The sequence below is a fragment of the Opisthocomus hoazin genome, chromosome 14, assembly GCF_030867145.1.
Source record: "Opisthocomus hoazin isolate bOpiHoa1 chromosome 14, bOpiHoa1.hap1, whole genome shotgun sequence".
Classification (NCBI taxonomy): domain Eukaryota; kingdom Metazoa; phylum Chordata; class Aves; order Opisthocomiformes; family Opisthocomidae; genus Opisthocomus; species Opisthocomus hoazin.
Window position 1 is genome coordinate 19,520,727 of NC_134427.1, and position 17,832 is coordinate 19,538,558.

General features: G+C 49.4%; 1 protein-coding gene across 7 annotated transcripts in view; it reads right to left on the reverse strand.

The window, feature by feature from the left end:
• Window positions 1-17,832, reverse strand: part of LOC104339103 (synaptotagmin-like protein 2) — a 41,813-nt gene that overhangs the window by 17,022 nt on the left and 6,959 nt on the right. For 6 of the 7 annotated variants that reach the window (XR_012765494.1, XR_012765493.1, XM_075435368.1 and 3 more), the window contains exons 3-9: window positions 12,471-13,050; window positions 9,977-10,128; window positions 5,146-5,239; window positions 3,544-3,637; window positions 3,291-3,384; window positions 1,562-2,680; window positions 163-261 (exon numbers count right to left, since the gene is read on the reverse strand). Coding sequence is in view for 5 of the 7 variants with exons in the window: in XM_075435368.1 (XP_075291483.1) it covers window positions 163-261; window positions 1,562-2,680; window positions 3,291-3,384; window positions 3,544-3,637; window positions 5,146-5,239; window positions 9,977-10,128; window positions 12,471-12,571 (1,753 nt within the window). In the remaining 2 variants the exon portion in view is untranslated. Of the gene's footprint in view, window positions 1-162; window positions 262-1,561; window positions 2,681-3,290; window positions 3,385-3,543; window positions 3,638-5,145; window positions 5,240-9,976; window positions 10,129-12,470; window positions 13,051-13,322; window positions 13,423-17,832 lie in introns of those variants that run through there. The other variant, XM_009945240.2, reaches the window with a different exon arrangement.

A 17,832-nucleotide genomic window follows, 5' to 3' on the forward strand; every position in this document is an offset into this window, starting at 1 on the left:
TCCTGGCTCTGAATTTAATTTTAGGCACTACAAGCTCTCTAATTTGACGATGAAACAATATGTAATTTTCCTTGCCTGGTACATGCACAGAACACCAGGGAGACACCATGTATTACCTTCAGGGAATGTAAACCAAAAAGGAGAAAGAAAGCTGTTACTCACTCTCTGTGGTTGTGTAAATGTTCACCATGCTCTTTGCAAGATTAATGCTATTTGCCCGGGCCAATGCCTGAGCGGCGGAAGCATGATCCCCATCTTCCTCTGGAATACATGAAAAGCCAAATCAACACGGTAAATAAACCAGCACAAATGGGCAGCGTGTCAACAAGAACGCGCTTGTGTCTCCCCTGGCTTGTTCACTCTGCTTAGAGCACACTGCAGTTACATTGCACAGGGCTGTTTTCAAATCATCAGCGCACTTTAATGTCTCTCCCTGAGCATAACTCTTCACACTACGATGGGAAATGTAAACATTGGATTAACCCAGTCCCTAAAGCCGACCAGCACTTGTGAAGAGCTTCCAGTGCAACACAGCCATCTGCTAATATCATCCTGAAACAAAAGCAATAATAAGGAAAAAAAAATGAGAAAAGTAAGACCGATCTGGTATAGAAAGGAAACATTTATGATTACCTGCAGTGCAACTCAGGATTTTCATAGAAATGTTACATGAGGTAGGAGATGAGCCAAGAAATGACACTGTTAAAAATCAAAATCAGGTGAGTCTATGGCAAACCCTCTCAATCAGGTGTTACCCAGGTACATGAGGACAGGAAATTTGGAAAAAGGAGGTAAGAAGCTCCCTAGGTCTTTCCTCGGCAGACAGCAGAGCTGTGGGCAACCAGAACCCACGTGTAAAACGAACTGTAACTAACAATAACTTTTGCTCACAGCAACAGTCACTACAAGAGCCCCTCAAACCCAGAGGAAAAGGCTGATAAAGCGCTGGTACTATTGACACCATCATGGTGGAGAACGTGGTATCAGGCCCCAGAAAGATCAGACTCCTTGTTCTGTCCACTTTGGTTGCATTCACCTGTGCATTCCCAAAAGACCCAAAACGTCATTTAAACACTGAGAGACCGCTGTTACATAGCCTAACAGCCCATGTATTTATTAAACATTTTGCTTCACATTTCATTTCTTCTATTTGTGTCAGACTTATCCCTCCCACCACAAAGAACTCCTCCATCCCCACAGTTGAAGAAAGTACAGTCTTCCCACCGAGTGAAACAAAGTAAGGTCCTGCGACCTGTTGTAGGTAGTGCTAAAGAAATGGAGGGCTGGCCCGAGCCGAGGTGCTTGCAGGCCAGGCACGAGGGCTGGCAGCAGGGAGGAAGGCGAGGGAACATGGCATTGCCCCCTTTTACACCTGCACCGTGCTACCCAAGATTTGTTTCCAGAGCTGCTTGCTAAACACATTGCACACACACCACAAACTGCAACACAAAAATGAGCAAATGCAGAAAATGTGCAAAACGCAGCAGGGTCAGAGCAGGAAACCGGCTTAGGGATGACTCTCTATTGGGATTTCACAGGGTGCAGCTGCAGCCCTCAGTACCTGAGTAAACAGCTGAGTCCGTTCCCTGAACGACTTCTCTCTCTCCGGCTGGTTCACCGGGTCGGGGCTTGTCCGAAGACTCACACGTTCCTTCCTCAGGTAGCTCTCCATTTATCTCCATGTTGTCATGAGTGCCCAAATCAGATCCTTCCTCCTTCTCATCATCGTTTTCACCGTCTGTAAGCACAGGCTCGATCCGTATCTGCACCCTGCTTGCCAAGGAATTCGCTGTGTGCTTGCGCTCTTCTGCCACGATAAACTTGTCTGTAGGCGTCTCTGGCTCAAACGTGCTGCCAGACACTTCTTTGGTAGGCGACTCGGTTTTGAGGGAAGGAGCTCGCACAGGCAATCTGGATTTCTTGGAGCAGCGCTGTGCCACCTTCTCTTCCTCTGGCACCGTTGGCTTCCCATTGCTTTCACTCAGCAAGCTGTTCCTTGTAACCAGGCCGCCTTTGCTCTTAGCGTAAGTGGATCTTGGAACGATGGCAACTGAGCCCTTCCTTGCAGGGGCCACATGGCTTGGTTCTTCCTCGCTAGAAGACAAGGTTATTGTCCTTTTGTAGGGGGTTCTTGCTTTGGGGAAGACGCCAGGTTTTTCTTCGTTTTGGCCTTGCCCAGACTGCACGGAAAGCGAGCGGCACAGCTTGAACTGCCTACCGTCTGCCTCCACCCACCTTGGGTCCTCCACCACGCTTCCCACCGTCACAGAGTCTGCTCCCTTCTCCCAGAAGTTCTTCAGGTTCTTGAAGTGTTCACGATCGAGGCCGATGTCCTCCTCTTTGTTACTCATTGATGAGATCGTATAGTTCACGCCTTGCTTCACAGCCTGGCTGCTCTCCCCCTCTGCGGTCAGTGGTTTGGGGCTTGCCTGCAGCTCTTTCTTTGTGAGGCTGTTCTCTGCTGGCCCCACGTGATTCACAAACTGCTCGGCTCTGGGGAAAGTTCTGCTTGGTTTCCTCTTAACCGGTATCTTGCTGGGAGCGTAAGTTTCTTCGGGTGGAGTTTTTGGCCCCACTGTGGAGCCAGTGGCCCCATCAATAGCTTCTCCTCCAGCCATGCTGCTGGGCTGAGACACAGCATCCTCTGAAAGCTTGGTGGGCAACGGAGACGCTCCATGACCTGCAACGACAACAATGCTTACAGCCTGTCACACCGCATCACATCGTATTTCTGGGCTGCAGCTTCTCAAAGGCAAGCTGTGGGAGCTTCCAGAAACCATCAATATGTTCCTAATTTTTTCCCATTTCAAGACTCCAGCAAGCCTGCTTCCATCTAAAGAAAGCCCTGAAAACCCCAGCCCTTCTCTCTGCAACAGGACATGGAAAAAATCCACTGAGCTCTAAATCGCTGCTGTGAGTTGGGGATCTGGCTGCAGCTTCGCTTTCAGTTTGACAGCTTTCCTACTGGCTACTTGCTCTGTACCAAAAATACATTACACATTCAAGGCAGGAAAGAGAAGGTAACTTGGAGCTGTGGATTAAGGAGTTGTGAGCCAAGCACTCAGTTTAAAACGTACTGAGAGCCAGGAGAAGTTTTAGTCATTGGATTTCTTTTTCTTGGTCCCCGCTGCCTTGGGCACAATTCATACAAATGTTGGCAGCCCATTCTTACATGCCAAGGTAAGAAACACACTTTGTTATTTATTTGTACACACACAAAAGCATTTTGTCTCTTGCTGTTTCATGCTGAATAACAAAACCACCAGTGGCTCACCGAACAAAAACCTTACCTTTTCTAGGCAAATGCAAGCTGTTTGTTGCAGCCACAAATGGACTTGTTCCACTGTCACTCTCTGAGGAAGAGGCATCATGTATACTGGATCTCTAAATGGAAAACAAACCCTATCAGTGTATAGGAAAAACGTATTTTATTTGAGCACAGACACCAGGGCAGGCAGCCTGTGGAGCCCCTGCCAGTAGGTACCGACTGTGTGAAGGTCCACGGAGTAACGAAAACAAGTGCAGAGGCTGTGCCTGTACTACCTTGTGTGACGCAGACAGCGGGACAGTAAATCTCGGCTTTGGTTTTGGCAAGATTTTGCGCTCCTCTGCGGTATCAAGAGCAAGTGTGCTGGATCTGTGGGAGAGGACAAAAGCCTGAGCAAGGAGATCAGCGGTAGTGATGTGCCTGGTATGGTGATCAGGCAGTCTTTGACATCATCAGCTCTGCTCAGTGACTTTGCCACTTTCGTCTACTGACCCAACCCAACATAAGGCTGCCCAGAGCTGATGCCTTCATTTATTTTCTCCGTTACTGCTTGGAAGGACTGGGGAACACGTTAAATGGCCTGAACTTGGAGTAAGGATGAGTCTCCCACTGCAGTCAGTACAGAACTTGCTCAGTAAAACCAATGGTGTCAACGTCTAGGTTTATTTCAGATTTTCCCCTTCTGGGAGGAAACCATAGGGAAAAACACATGGAGCAGCAGTTTCAGAAGAGCCTGAGGCCACCCATTTCCAAGGCCCAGGAAGCAACAGGCCACACCTCCCAGTTCAGGCCAAAGGCATAACCAGATTGATGGAGGACTTCGAAACTACAGGAATGATTATGACAACAATTGTTAGGGCAAAACTAGTACAGGATATAGATATTCCTGCTTGGAATAGAAATACTAGCTGCCTGGTAAATAAATGGAAGAAACACGTATCACAGGCAGTTTACTTGACTGTCTAACGTCTTTGCAAGTGTCTAGCAGTGGCTGCTTTCTAGATGCAGAACAGCAGTCAAGCTGGTGAGATTTCAAATGACAATGCTTTTTGCTTAGGGTTGAATAAGAAAAACAAAGCAAGCTTTTCAGCATTTTATTAACCCCAAAAAAACCTATCAGGACCACTGCTGTGCTGGTAAAGCAGGAGCCTCTTGGGCTTGTTTACTTTGGATCCTTCATTAAGCAACACCCAATGATCAGCTGCAAGAGGTTTGGAAGAGTTGTCAAGGCTCATATTTAATATTTAATTGGAGCAATTGCCACCTGTGAAGAATGATTCCTCATTCTGCTAACAGAAAAATGCATATGAGATGCGAGCAACAATAAAAGAACATGTGAACATTTTAATGGCTTCTCCATAGTCCACGACTATCAAGTGAGGTCACGGATCTGCCTGTTGGAGTGCTTTTAGTGGGCGTTTCTGCTCAGTCAGCACAACGTGAAATCCTACCAAGCCTTGATGGAGAGTGCTGAGCACTGGACACAGTGGTTGGCACCAGCAGGAAATGAGCAGTTTCCTCAAACAGTTCCTTCTGTTAGCGTTGCTCCATGGCAAAAATTAAACAAACAAAACCATAATTACTTTAAAAAAACTAACCAGAATATCCTGACATTAGAGACAGCTTCCATTTTACTGGCCCTTTATCAAATCATGCAGGAAAAGACCTTTCTGGGCTTGGCACATTAGCACTCGGTTATTAGGGGAGGATTCATATTCTGGCAACTCCTCGAAGGAGGAGTTTAAAAATATCCTGTATAAACTATTTCTTCTGCAGTCTTGGAAACTCAGTTAGAGACCAGGATTTAAAGGGCAGCAATCAGTTTTCATTCGAGGTAAGAGCAGCAGCCAGAGCACTGCACGAGCAGCGGCCGTTACCTCTCCTCTCCCGCGCCAGCAGCGTGCTCGGGGAAGGCAGGACTCGGGGCAGCGCTGCCTTCCAGACCCATCTGGATGTGCTCGTTGGCCTCACCTGTAATGCAACAGAGACAATCCAGAAATGACATTTGTTTAAACTCGCAACACTCAGTGTGTTTTGTCTGGGGAAACAAAAGGCTTGTTGAACAAGTCCCACCAGCACAAACCCCGGGGATTTCACACGAGATGGCTGATGGGGGGCTCTGCCCGCTCTCCCCTCGGATGAGGGAGGTCCCGGGGCAGCATCACCCACGCTCCCTACACGGCGAAGGCACCTCCAGGTCCCACGGATCTGGGAAGCCAACGCAAGCTGCCTAACACCGGCCTCGTGCCAGCAGCCGTCGCGCCACTGGAAACCTCCGCAGGACACTGCCGTGGCTGTCAATAACGTTAATCCGTACCAGGATCTAAATCCAGCCATTTCCTGTTTTGACTCAAAGTCATCCGATCTTGGCAAGCAAAGGAGGAGGCCAACGCAGTTAATGAGCAGGTCCCTGTTATTTTTACTGGCACAGGGCTCAGCTATGTCTTCTAAGCTCTCAGAGACCCTAAAGAAAACACAACAGAAGACGGTAACCTTTACAGCAGTCTGCCAGGTTATAAAGCTGCATGAGACATTTTGCTGGCAAACAGGCTTTCTTGCTACTGCAAAACCAGAAGGATTAAACTCTGAAACAGCGATGAAAAACTAGTCTGGTCCACAAGCTCGGCACCTATTTATTCGCATGGAGCTAGGTCTATTTCAAAGAGTAAATCTACCTGTTACAAAAACTGCCAGATCTCTTCAGCATATACTTCATATATATATATATATATATTTATGCATGTATAATATATATATTTTTATCTATATAATACATATTTTTATCTATATTTTTATCTATTTCAATAAAATCAGAGGCTCAAAGGATTCAAATGTGACATTAAATAATATAGCCTCGCTTGTTACCTGGTTAGAAAACTGCACTAAGCCCAAGAGCAGACCAGCCCTGGCGCTGCCCGTGTGGTGCCATCCAGCATCAGCAGTCAGCTCACGGATAACCAGGATATCCCAAGATGAAGCTTCCATCCCCCTTGCCTGTGCATCTCCACAGAGAAAAAGGCTGCGGTCCCAACTGCTCCTCCCCGCCCAGCACCTGGCCGTGCGGCGCAAGGACCGCAGCAGGCGTTGCTCGGGGCTCTCTGCGTTAGGACCACACATCTGGCACATGTCTGTGATGGCAGCTGGATGGCCCCATGGCTTCTGCAGCCGTGGGAAGTCGGGGAGTCGCTCCTGCTGGAAAACAGGAGCCTGGCTGTGTAAGAATGAGCTGGTTTTAGAGAGCACCAGGAGAGTGCTCTCTAAATATATTATTATATATATTTCTGAGAGAGGGACTGGGTTTTGTCCACGCAAAGGTCGATGTGCAAAAAGCATCACCGAACATCATTTCGGGACAGACAAGCTGTGGCGTGGCTGGTGGCACGTGCAGGCCACGTCACGCACAGGCACGGGAAGGCACGCTGAGGAGCGTTTATTTACACAGCAAGCCACGTCCCGCTCTTCTGCCCAGACCCAAGGGACGGAGAGGCCAGCACGCAGCTGCTCTGGAAGCAGAGGAACCAAACACAGAGCTCCCACGTTTTCCCTCTGCCTGTCATGGTTGAAAAGACAACCAACGACCGCGTTCGTTTCTCACCTCACTTCCACAGGCATTGCATTATATTTGGTTTTCACTGACACTTCCCCCTCAGATAGAGCTCCCCGCTCCCGGCTGGCAGAGGCAGTGGGAGGTGTTTGCTTCCTCCCATCCAAATCACTGCCCTTCAAAACGGCTCAGCCACTGACCCAGCTATACCTGGCTTCTATAACCACACACAAATAGGTTATCGGTGCATTATAATCCATCAAGACAAGCAAAATGCCCTTGCCAACTTCAGGATGAGACAGAATAAAAAGCAAATTCCAACAGAAATTAGCAGTGGCCTGACCAATTTAACTTGTTAATACAGATATTTATACACATATGTATAGAGCCACTCCTGCTCTAACACATCAGCTGCTTTACTCGTTTCCTACCACTCTAAAACGAAGACACTCAGTGCCTGAGGAAAGCATGGCTGACCATGCCATCGGGGCTGACTTGCCTGGGCAGGTGGATTAAACGGTCTCTCTCCCGGACGATTTTTAGCTCTCATCCATTGCACACAAGCTCAAGGGGAATTATCACCAAATTCATCCATCTGTGCTGCTCTGCAGACTGTAGTTTAAATATAGGTTATCTATCTATTTTATAGATTTCTATTACTCCCGATTACTAGTGTTTTCTATTACAGTCAACACCAACTCTGAAGACCCTTAGGGATCCTTGCAGCCCTCCCTTCTGCAGGTTAAAACCTTCCTCCAGAAAAGGCCACTGGACACGCTCCTGTGCAGGCACGAATTTCCACCCCTCCTCAGCCCATTTACCAGGCAAAGGGAATGCCAGCAATTATCTCAGAGGGGCTTTTCCATGCAGGAATTTTCTCATTTCACTCCCTAAAACAGTCATCAAAGGCTTAAACCAGGATTAACAGCCCTGGAGTTATGAACACGTTACACTGATTTGGCTAAATGAGCACATGCCCCTTCACCCCCTGGAAAGCTGACAGAAGGTGACTGACTCCCATCTTCTCAGGAGAAAAACAAGTGTCAAGGTGGCAAGCAAGGGCCCTTAGCTCATCTACTGCAGACTGAACGTGAGCTGCACGGCCGAACCGTTTGTAAGGGAGCCTCACCCTTGTTCCCTGATGGGCCAAGCGCTGCTCTCACCCGTGCAACACTCACTGACAAGTCAGTGAGAGCAGGGCTTGCCTCACGTGTGAAGGGAGGCAATCCATGCAGTAACCACTGCAGGAGCTGAGCACGCAGCGGGCAACAGCAAGGCGAAAATATTAGCTGCAGAATCTTGATCCTCAACCAATGCTGTCAAATGGCCGTGGGAAAAGTACGAGGAAGGAATAAAGTCATGTTATACCCGCGCTTCACCAAAATAAGTCTGAGAAAACAAAAAAAGAAAGGGAAGAAACAAGGTTGAAAAAGAAATAAAGAGGGCTAAACTTAAACACAATTACCATAGTAATTTAGCGCCATTTGCTTCTACCTTCTTAAAACTTAGTCAAGTAACACACATGCAGAGACATAACTTGCATATTGCTGCTATATTAATGAGATTATTTCAGATGATAACCTGAGACCACATCAGCCATAAAAGTTAAATCCAAAACCAACAGCACTTCAAAATATGCTTTCCTAACATGAGCTGCAAGCTAAGGGTGCCGATGACCCTGGCAAGGCAGCAGGCAGGTGAATCCCACTCTTTGCTGGCTGCTAACTGGGCTGCAGAAGACAGAGCACTTGTCTGACCCGTGCCCCGGCAGAGGGGCTGCTGAAGCGTCTCTCTCTTCATGCAAAGAGGGTGCAAGCACAAATGCACATCCTCAAAAAGCAGAGAGCGTGCTCTGCAGAAATGGCCAGGCAATTCTATCGAGCTGGAAAAGATTTTATATGTTATAGCAATCTGGAGGGATGATAAAATAGTAAATTTAATGACATCATGAATCCTTAATACCACGGATAAAAGCAACTTCATATGAAATACGATGGGCCAGTTCTGCATCAGAGGCTCCAATGAATCTATGCTAAGTTACGAGAGCTGTCAAGGATAAGTAAAAAGCAAAAAGCAAATGAGTCTCTCAGTTAGTGAAGTCCCTAGCGAGCATTTAGCTTTGAGAATGTGTCTACGTAATGTGGAGCTAAGAGGGGCATACTAAGCCCAGGCAATTAACGTTACAGAGATACCCTGGCTAACGAGGCCCACCAAACAAAGGAGGGATCTCTATTGCTGCTACCCCACAGCTGGGCCCAGGAAAGAGGGCTGAGCTGAACTGGTGGGGATGACATCTGAATTTCGGGCAGATGGAAGACAACCCTTTATCTATGAGTAGCCTCTACTGCAAAAGAACAGAGCCCAGTTAGCAGGGCCTTATATTAGGCACCGTGGCAGACCTTGCTGAGGGCTGTCTGTCAGAGCCATGGCATCCCCAGAGCAGCAGCAGCCAGTAAGTCACCAGCCACCTCTGAGTATCTGTGATTACCCACCCTGACAAACAACCAAGGAGGCTGTGTGAGACTGGGCTGCAGTCCCACAGTCCTGCTGCGGAGTCGGCTGGCCTGTCTTTGTGCTGAGGGCTGGATGCGAATCATCCCCAGCTCCGCTTCGCACAAATGTTCAGCACAAAGCGCCAGCTCCAGGCTGGTTACATTGGGACTCCAAGCACAGTCCTGCTCGTTTCACACAGGGCAGATCCCTTCTCTTCACCACCCCGGAGGCCTGCGAAAGCAACCGGCTGGCTGTTTCTGACAGACCACCCTACGAACTGAGGGGGTGTTTGACCCACACGTGTCAATTTGATGCCAGAAATTGCCCTGTATCATCCTTTTTCCTTGTTTCTACGACAAGAAATGATAGCAGTGACCTCTGACAGACAGACATGTTGGAAGAAAGAAGCTGCAGTGGTCAAAAAGGCATTTACTGCACGTAGCTGGTAAACAGCTTTTGCCTTAGTCCTCTGCCACACTGTAATTTTTTCTTTGGGCCCTGATTTTGATAAACAGGTATTTTTTTCTGTACTGAAAGCTCAGATAAGAATCCCCTTATCAAAATACAAAGGCTGAGCCCCAACAGGCTCCCAGTACAGTGAGACCCTCATACTTGACCACCTTTTTCTGCTCCAACAGTTTGTTTTCTTAAGATGCACACTACATACTTACTTTCTAGTTTGCCCTTTTTCCTTCTAATCGATGCGCGAAGTAGATCCGGCCCCTCTAAGTCTTCCTGAAACCGTTTCGCCTTCACTTCTGAAAACCATTCACCTGTCACAAACTTCTTCTTCTTCTCATCCTTGATGGAGCCTTGTATCCGCCTGAAAGCCAACAAGAATATTACACACCAGAAAGATCTCCAAGGTTTCGACTTCCCTGAGCTACCTTTGTAATAATTATCCATACGGTTCACCCGCCTGATACTACGAAGGATCCTGAGATTATCCTCTGCTATCACCAGGGCCAAACCAGCATTAAAACAAAAGCTGATATATTCTGTATCTGAAATGGGAACAGCCCCTTGTAAACACAGGCCTTCACCTCTTCCAAATGTCACAAATCCACGCCGGAGTCACCTGGCCAGGAGATCTGTCCATTTGCTTTGCAGCCCGGAGGGTTTGGGGAGTGGTGGGGCCGTTTGCAGGTTTTGCACTTTTCCGTTTTATTTATTAACCTCTAACACGAGCAGCAAAGCCTTATGGATCAAACCCGATGCAAACCACGGAAATACATCATGTTATTTTGGGGAGCAGCCTGTCCCTGCAGCCTTCTCCCCGGACTCTGCTCCCCTCCCTGCTCCTCCTGCCACGCCAGTTTTGGCACTCAGTCAGTCAGGTCTCCGTCCCCAGCACAGCTTCTCCAACTGCAGCTCGCTCGGGCACACCCAGGGCTGGGTTCTGGCACCTCAACCCGCCAGCGCTCTGTTTGCTAGCCTGGGCTTTTAAGCCTCCTCCAGCTTTTTGTTTCGACACCGCTGCTTGCTGAATTAGCTGCCACCCACAGGTCACCACAATTCGGGGTCCCTGCGAGACCTGAGAAGCCAGAGGAAATTCCCACCTCAGTCCAATTCTCAGCAGCAAGAGGGGGCAAAACCCCAGAAAACCGCGGAGCCTTGCAGGGTCACATTTGGCTGCCTGAGGGCCAGAAGGGAGCAGGTATGGGATAACGGGGCTCAAGCCTCTGCATACAGAGCTGGGGGGCCCGGCAGGACTGCCAGCCAGGGAGCTGCACAGCTCACACCTAGATCAGGGCTGCGTCTGCCCCCCATGAGGGTCGCGAGGTGCTGGGCCAGAGGAGGTGTAGGAACGTATTTTAATCTTGTTGACACCGGATCAGTGTAACACCATTGACTTCACTTCGCCTGGCAGGCAGGTTGCGTTGGAGCCAAACACGTCCACACTTGCACCAAAGGTCTTACTGCACGTAGCCATCATGACAGCAAGGGGCACTTGGCACCGGCCCGGTCAGGATCGAACTCACTTCACTCCCAGATGAAAGCCTTTTGTGTAACAGTTTCCAAAGAGGAGGGAAACAGAACTGAAATAATCCAAACGCAATTTTTCCCAAACCTCCATTGCAGAGCAGAAATTTTACCGCACTCCAGGAAAAGGTAAAAAAAACAAGAATAAAAAGATAAAACCTTTTTTAAACCTTGTTTCAATTCAGAGACGTAAGAGCATGCAGACACACACATCTCAAGCCCAAGCTTCTTGCGTGCCGCCACCAGTTCTGTTTCCCCAGCTCTCACCCCCGAGCAGAGGCCAGGGCAGGGAGGCTCCCCGGAGCCTGCTGCAGAGCTACCCGCTCCCCCCGCAAGCCCTGAGCATCCCTCCTACACGGGGCTTACTCTTCTCTGGCTCAACAGCAAGTCGGAGACTCACATCCTTAACAAGGCGAAGCTGGCACAGCGCCATCCACGCTCGCTGAACCACTCACTTCTTGCCATGGAGAGTCTGGTGCCAGCTTCCTGAGCCTGGTGCCTACTGTCAACCCAGATGGTCTAATGCCTGGCATTTCAAAAGCGACAGCAGCAACAAGCAATCCCGAGCCACCAGACCCGAGCTCCAGGACGGTCAGTTGGCAAGGGAGCTGAACTGAGAGCGATTCCAGGCTCTGAAACGGCTCCCCGGAGACCTCTGGCAGATCATGCAGCCCCTCGCTGCCCGCACGACGGATGCTGCATACACACCCGCCTCAAAGAGCACCAGAGGGGCACACAGCAGAGGTGGGGATGTAAAGTCTCATTTTATAACACTCTACGGGATTTCTGTGCTACCGAGTGAGGAAAACAAGGTAGCAGCTGCTCCCCTGATCGGACCTCTGACACTAAGAAATCAGCATCTTCCTCCCCAGAGCGGGAAAGGGATGATTTCCCTTGACGTCTCTGAGGGGGGCCGATTGACTTGAAAGGAGAGTCCAGCCCTGTAATCCTGCAGATAGAGGACAGCAGTGACAGTGGGATGGCTGAGAAAGCTGGAGGGGCAATGAAAAGATCTGCCAGGATCTGAGCAAGAAGGGACAGCACTGCTGCAGCCTGCATCTCTCCTTGTTGAGCACTCACACACACACACACACACACACACACACACACACTCCTCTCTAAAAGAAGTAAAAAAATCCCCCCAGGGGAAGCTCACATCCTGCTGCTATTGCAAGCTCTCACCTGATGCGATCCCCATCCTTCTTCTTCAGTTCTGCATCTCTCTGCAGAACCTTCATCAGCTTCTCATACTCCTCCTCGGTCAGGAAGCTCAAGTCCAACATCTTCCCTGCGATCTTCTTCAGCTCTTCAGACAGCTGAAGCGACAACACACCAGGAGCTAATCCAGCCCAGGCTGCCGCGATGCCATCGGCAGCCCCCCGTGCAGCCGGCCCCGGCGCGCTGAGCAAGACGCGGCTGGAGAAGGAGGACTTCACAACAGCGTGGCTCGGGTGGAAGTTGCGTTAGCACCTGGACTTGCACTTCCAGGCTCTTCGCTGGCACATTTCTCGGCACTGCACGCCTTCTCCTGCCAGGAAAATTCTCTCAGCGGAATTACGCTCCTTCGCTTTTCTTCAGGCACAGTCGCAGCGATTGGGAAGCCAACGTCAATCAAACAGGCGAGCACTGGAAGGAGTGAGCTCGCCGCCCGCCTCGGCTGCCTCAGCAGGCACCAACGCTCCTCTCACCAGCAGCAACCCCGGCACCTCTGGCATGCGCCTTCTTCAGCGGGGAAGTCTGCCTCCGCGGAGTTCAAGCGTCCCTGCAAAGAAATAACACCGAGATGCCTTTCATGATAAGCACGACATATGGCAACCGAATGTGTACGTTGGGGGTTTTTATTTGCTCTCCAGCACAAGTTCCAAAACAAGCTGCCCTACTTTCCTCCCCATCCTACAGCTCCTCACGCGGTATTAACCTCACCAAGACATTGTTTTATTTTAGCCACTTTCCTGCTAACAGGTAAACAGTTGACTCAGCACGCTACAAGCAAAACATGCATATAAATTACCAAACTGCTTGCTTGCTTTTTACCTCCATTCTTCTCTTCCACACTCCTTCGTGCTCTAAATGAGACCGATGCTAAGCAGCCAGCCTTTGTGAAGCAATTGGAAAAGGACAGCAACCTGCAAGTGTTCTTGCTGCACATTCTGCTATAAAAGACCAGAGGCTGCTCATTCTCTAATCCGCGTGCACTTTGCTTTATGCTGCACTGATATTTGCTATTCAGACAGCACGGGTGCAGATCACTGGGTGTTTCAACAGAGACCGAAAACTGCCAGAGGCTGCAGGGCGTGGAGGAAGAGTAAATCATGTGTTGCTTTGCTATTTTATTCCTTTACTTCTCTCCTGGCCAACTTGAGGGCCAGAAGGCAGACTTCCGAGGGAGCAGAAGTTCTGCTCACGTCCATGCAGGCAGTTTCTAGCTCACTGGATGGGATTTTTCCATTGTTTCCAACCCCATCAGGCGACTGTGCGTTTCACCACACTTGGCTTCTTCTCCCAACACCACAACCTTGGGAGTCGAGTCACTAAAAATGAATAAATCCCAGCTTCCATGGCAAACGTGATCTGCAGGTCACCAGGCCCATTCCCTAACCTCAAGGCCTGTATCACCCCCACTCTCTGTCTGTCTAACCTGCTCCTTTGAGGACTTCTTCCAATTGCCTACCCCAGGTCTCCCTGACAGACGCCGGCCCGTCCCATCCGCCGTGCGGACGCTCCTTTGCAGCCGTCCTCACAGGGTTTTGTGCTCAGCCTCCACGTTACCCAAGCCCAGCTCCTTCAGGTTCTGGGGTCTTCAGCACTTTTGCCACTCTTCTCTGGACTGTCTGCACACGGTGCGCCTCTGCCTTCAACTCACACATCCAAAGCCTAGCCCAAGTATTTCATCTGAAACTTGCTCATTTGACATAATTTCATAGATTTGCATTATTTTATGGATGGTACATTCCCAAATGTTTGCCATTTTCATAATGGTGTAACAACATGTTAGAAGAAAGAATAGGTGTCTGACCTCAGAGCTTACAAAGAATTACCACAGGACACCGCATGAAAAGGCTCGTAAAAGGAATGGGCATCGTCACAAAAACTCTGTAATTATTTGAGAACAATTTCTGAGGGGAAGGAAACGACATTTCATATTTCCTCAAGGCAAGTATGGCTGCGCTTGTCACACCACAATTATAGTCTTCATCATCTGAGAAACTATTGTTACCACTCTAAATAGTTAAAACAGAAACAGCAATGAAAAGCCCCAATCAGTCTCTGCTGTTTAAACCCACATTTCACCCAGCTTGGCACAGCTCTTCCACACTTGGTTCCAACCATCTACTCTCTCTGGCTCTCAGGCACAATCCTACTTCTACAAAGACATTTACAGAAATTTCTGGGACAGATTTTATTTTTAAAGAAGTATCTAGGGACACGGTTTTCACAGTATTTGCTTCTCTAGAACTTTATTTTTAACAAACCCATGACATGTGGGCTGAGAAAGTACTTCAGAAAACATTTTCAGCCAAGACACATATTTCTTCATCAGCACGGTAGTCAATTAGAAAAAGAATAAAGGCTACCACTTTGTAAACAGCCTTTTTTTCCTGAGAATGTTTCATCTCACTGGACTAGTTACATTAGCAGGAAAAGGTTAACAGAAACCAAACAGCCAACTCCTTCTTTTGTTTTAAATAGTTAAAAATCAAACCACTTCAGGCACTGGCTGTGGGAAAGCGAGCCGGTCCAGCAGACCGCTGCACCTGGAGGTTTTGCTGGAGGTCTTGGAGCTGCCAAGCTGTCGACCAGGCCTGCGGGAGTAAACCAGGCTGGGAAACCTCTCGATATGCACCATGGCCCCGTCTGCAGCCTCTGCCGGGCGCACCGTGCTGCCGTGTCTTGGACGCTGCAGGGGCTTGAGCCCTACCATCAACCAGGCAGGCACGCAGCGACGAGGGAGAGCATGCTATGTGTTTACCTTGGTCGGCAAGCGCCATAAAATAAAAACCAATTGACAAGTATAATACAGGAAAGGCCACACACGGCGAGACTGAAGATCCCTGTGACACACCAGTTTATCTCCAACAAGGGCTGGCAGCACACGGCCGGAGAGAGTACAGCGAGCCGCCCTGCGCTCCAGCCTCCTGCCAGGTACAGGGCAGGGGCTCCCCGAAACAGGAGTAACATCGCTGCACTTCACAGATTTTCTAATTACTTTCTGAACCCACATTAATTATAAGCATTTGCAATATCCTCAGAGCCCCACCGTCTCAGGATGCTTTAAATGCAGAAGTATCTGCCCTTGATTTGTTTTGACCTGCCACCCACGTGCTTCATTTGATACCCCCAAGCGTTTTATTAGAAAACCCAGCAAGGATTACTCTGCGTTCGCCTACTCACTTTGCAGACCTGTGTCAGAGCCCTGGTTTCTCCTCCAGAGGAGGGAAGTTTGTTGTTTGCTCATTCCAGGTGTTACTCAGGGAGCTTTGATCACTCCTTACACCCTTCTCTGCCCCCCACCCAGCTCACTACAGAACTGCTTAGCAGCGTGTAGGTGCAAAAAGGCTTTTCCCAACAGCGCGGCCCCTGGGATCTTTACCTGCAAGACTGGTTTTGCAGTGCCAGGAGACGCGGTGCAAGCCGTGCCCGGCTGCAGCTCTGCAGCCAGGAGGGAGAGAGGCAACGCCAGCCTTCACGGGGGGCACTGCTAGCAGCTCTGCCAACCCCTCAGAGAGAGGAGAGCTCTGACCACCCGCAGAAAAGCTAAGGAGGACACTAATAAAGGGAATAAACCTTCCCTTGGTCAGCTGCTTGGACTGTGCACTGGCAAGCAGCAGTGCCGCTCACAGAGAACAGCAGTCCCACGTGTTTCGGAGCCGGCAGCCAGGGAACGGCCAGGCGCTGAGCATGGATCCGGGCAGACTCCCATTTATGCCAGCCGAGACATGGCAATCTGACCTGCCCAAAACTGCCCCTTTCCCCCTTCAGCAAAGCCTCCAGCGGCGGTGTGACACGCATTCCCCTAGCACCAACCCAACATCCAACCCCTAAAAGCGAAGGGGCAAATCAACACCAACCTTTCTTCAGCAGAGCGCAACGTCCTCTGGCAGGGAGCGTACCGGGCATCGGGACGCACCGAGCGAAGGCGCGTTCGGACGGCCCGCAGCCTGCGCAATGCTCGTTTCCTCGTTCCTCGGCGCTCTGCAGCGTGGCCCCACACATGTGATCAAAACCGACCAAGGTACCTGTGCCGACGGTCCTGCCTCCTCTCACTCCTCGGAGCCTCCGGGCCGAGCAGGTCATGGGCACGCGGCTGTGCCCGCAAGGAAAAGCTCGAGAAGGTGTAGTTCTGGAGCGCTTTCCAAAACAAATAGTTTGACTAATCCCATGTAGGGTTGCTGCAGCAGCAAGAGCTATTTATGAAAGAAGTTATGTTACTGACCTCTCGCCTGAATTTATATATCCTCTCGCTTCAAGTTTTTTCTTGTTATCACAGTGGAGAAGGGTTGTGTTCTGGGAGCTGTTTGGGTTTTTTAAGTAACTGTCTTTCAAATAGTTTTATCGGGTGAAAATGAAATGCTTGCTTAGCCCAGCAGGCTTGAAACATCGCCCCTTTTGGAAAGGCAGATGCTGAAGGGGCTGCCACCTTCTTTGTGCTGCAGTTTCATTTTATTTCTGGGAGGTTTAACTCAGCTCCAGCTCAAAACAGAACTGTGCTCTTCATAACCAACCCGAGCATAAACTGCTCAGATGCACAGTACCAGCTCAGTGCTCTCGCTGTCATCTGCCTACAAATTATCTACAGACCATCTGCAGGGCACTCCAGTCTTGGTTCTGATTTCTCAGCGTGCACCTTTCCTTCCCAGGGCTGCAGGTCTTCCTCAGCGCTGGGATGTGCACAGATTCGTAAGGTACGCCATGGGCAGGCAGATTTCATGGACTAGACACTGTGTGGCCAGCAAAGGAAGAGGATGAATTTAGGAACTTGAACCTCCCAATTTGGTAGTCAGGACCTACTAATGATGACAGTATTTAACTGCACAATTTCATCTCCTAGGTCAGCATAGGACCATCCAGACCCACCTCGCCCTTTGAGACCTGGAGCTGCATGTAGGTCCATGTAATAAAGATACGAAAACATCCCTACCCAAAACATAACAAAACCCGGAAGGGATAGCACTGATCTCACAAGGTTATTCATAGCCAGATGAAAATAGCAGCCAGCTGGAAAGGCAGCTTTCCTCTGTCCATACCTCTTTATCACATATCCTGTCACAATGTAAGGAAATAACCTCCTTTTGCTTTACAATGTGTGGACACTTCCCAATACCCTTATTAGTCAAGACAGCTCTTGTAGGGCAGGTCAAAATCAAGAGCAGCATTGCACTAAGAATGATGGATGTGGTCCTGGCACACACACTCCTACTGCAGTTCCCAGTACCACGAAGACTTAGCGTTAAAACTGCCATACCTGTACAGGCTCTGTGCCTCTCCCTGTCTCCTGCTGGAGGATCCAGGCCTCCCTCCTTCTCTCTTCTGCTGTCAATATCAT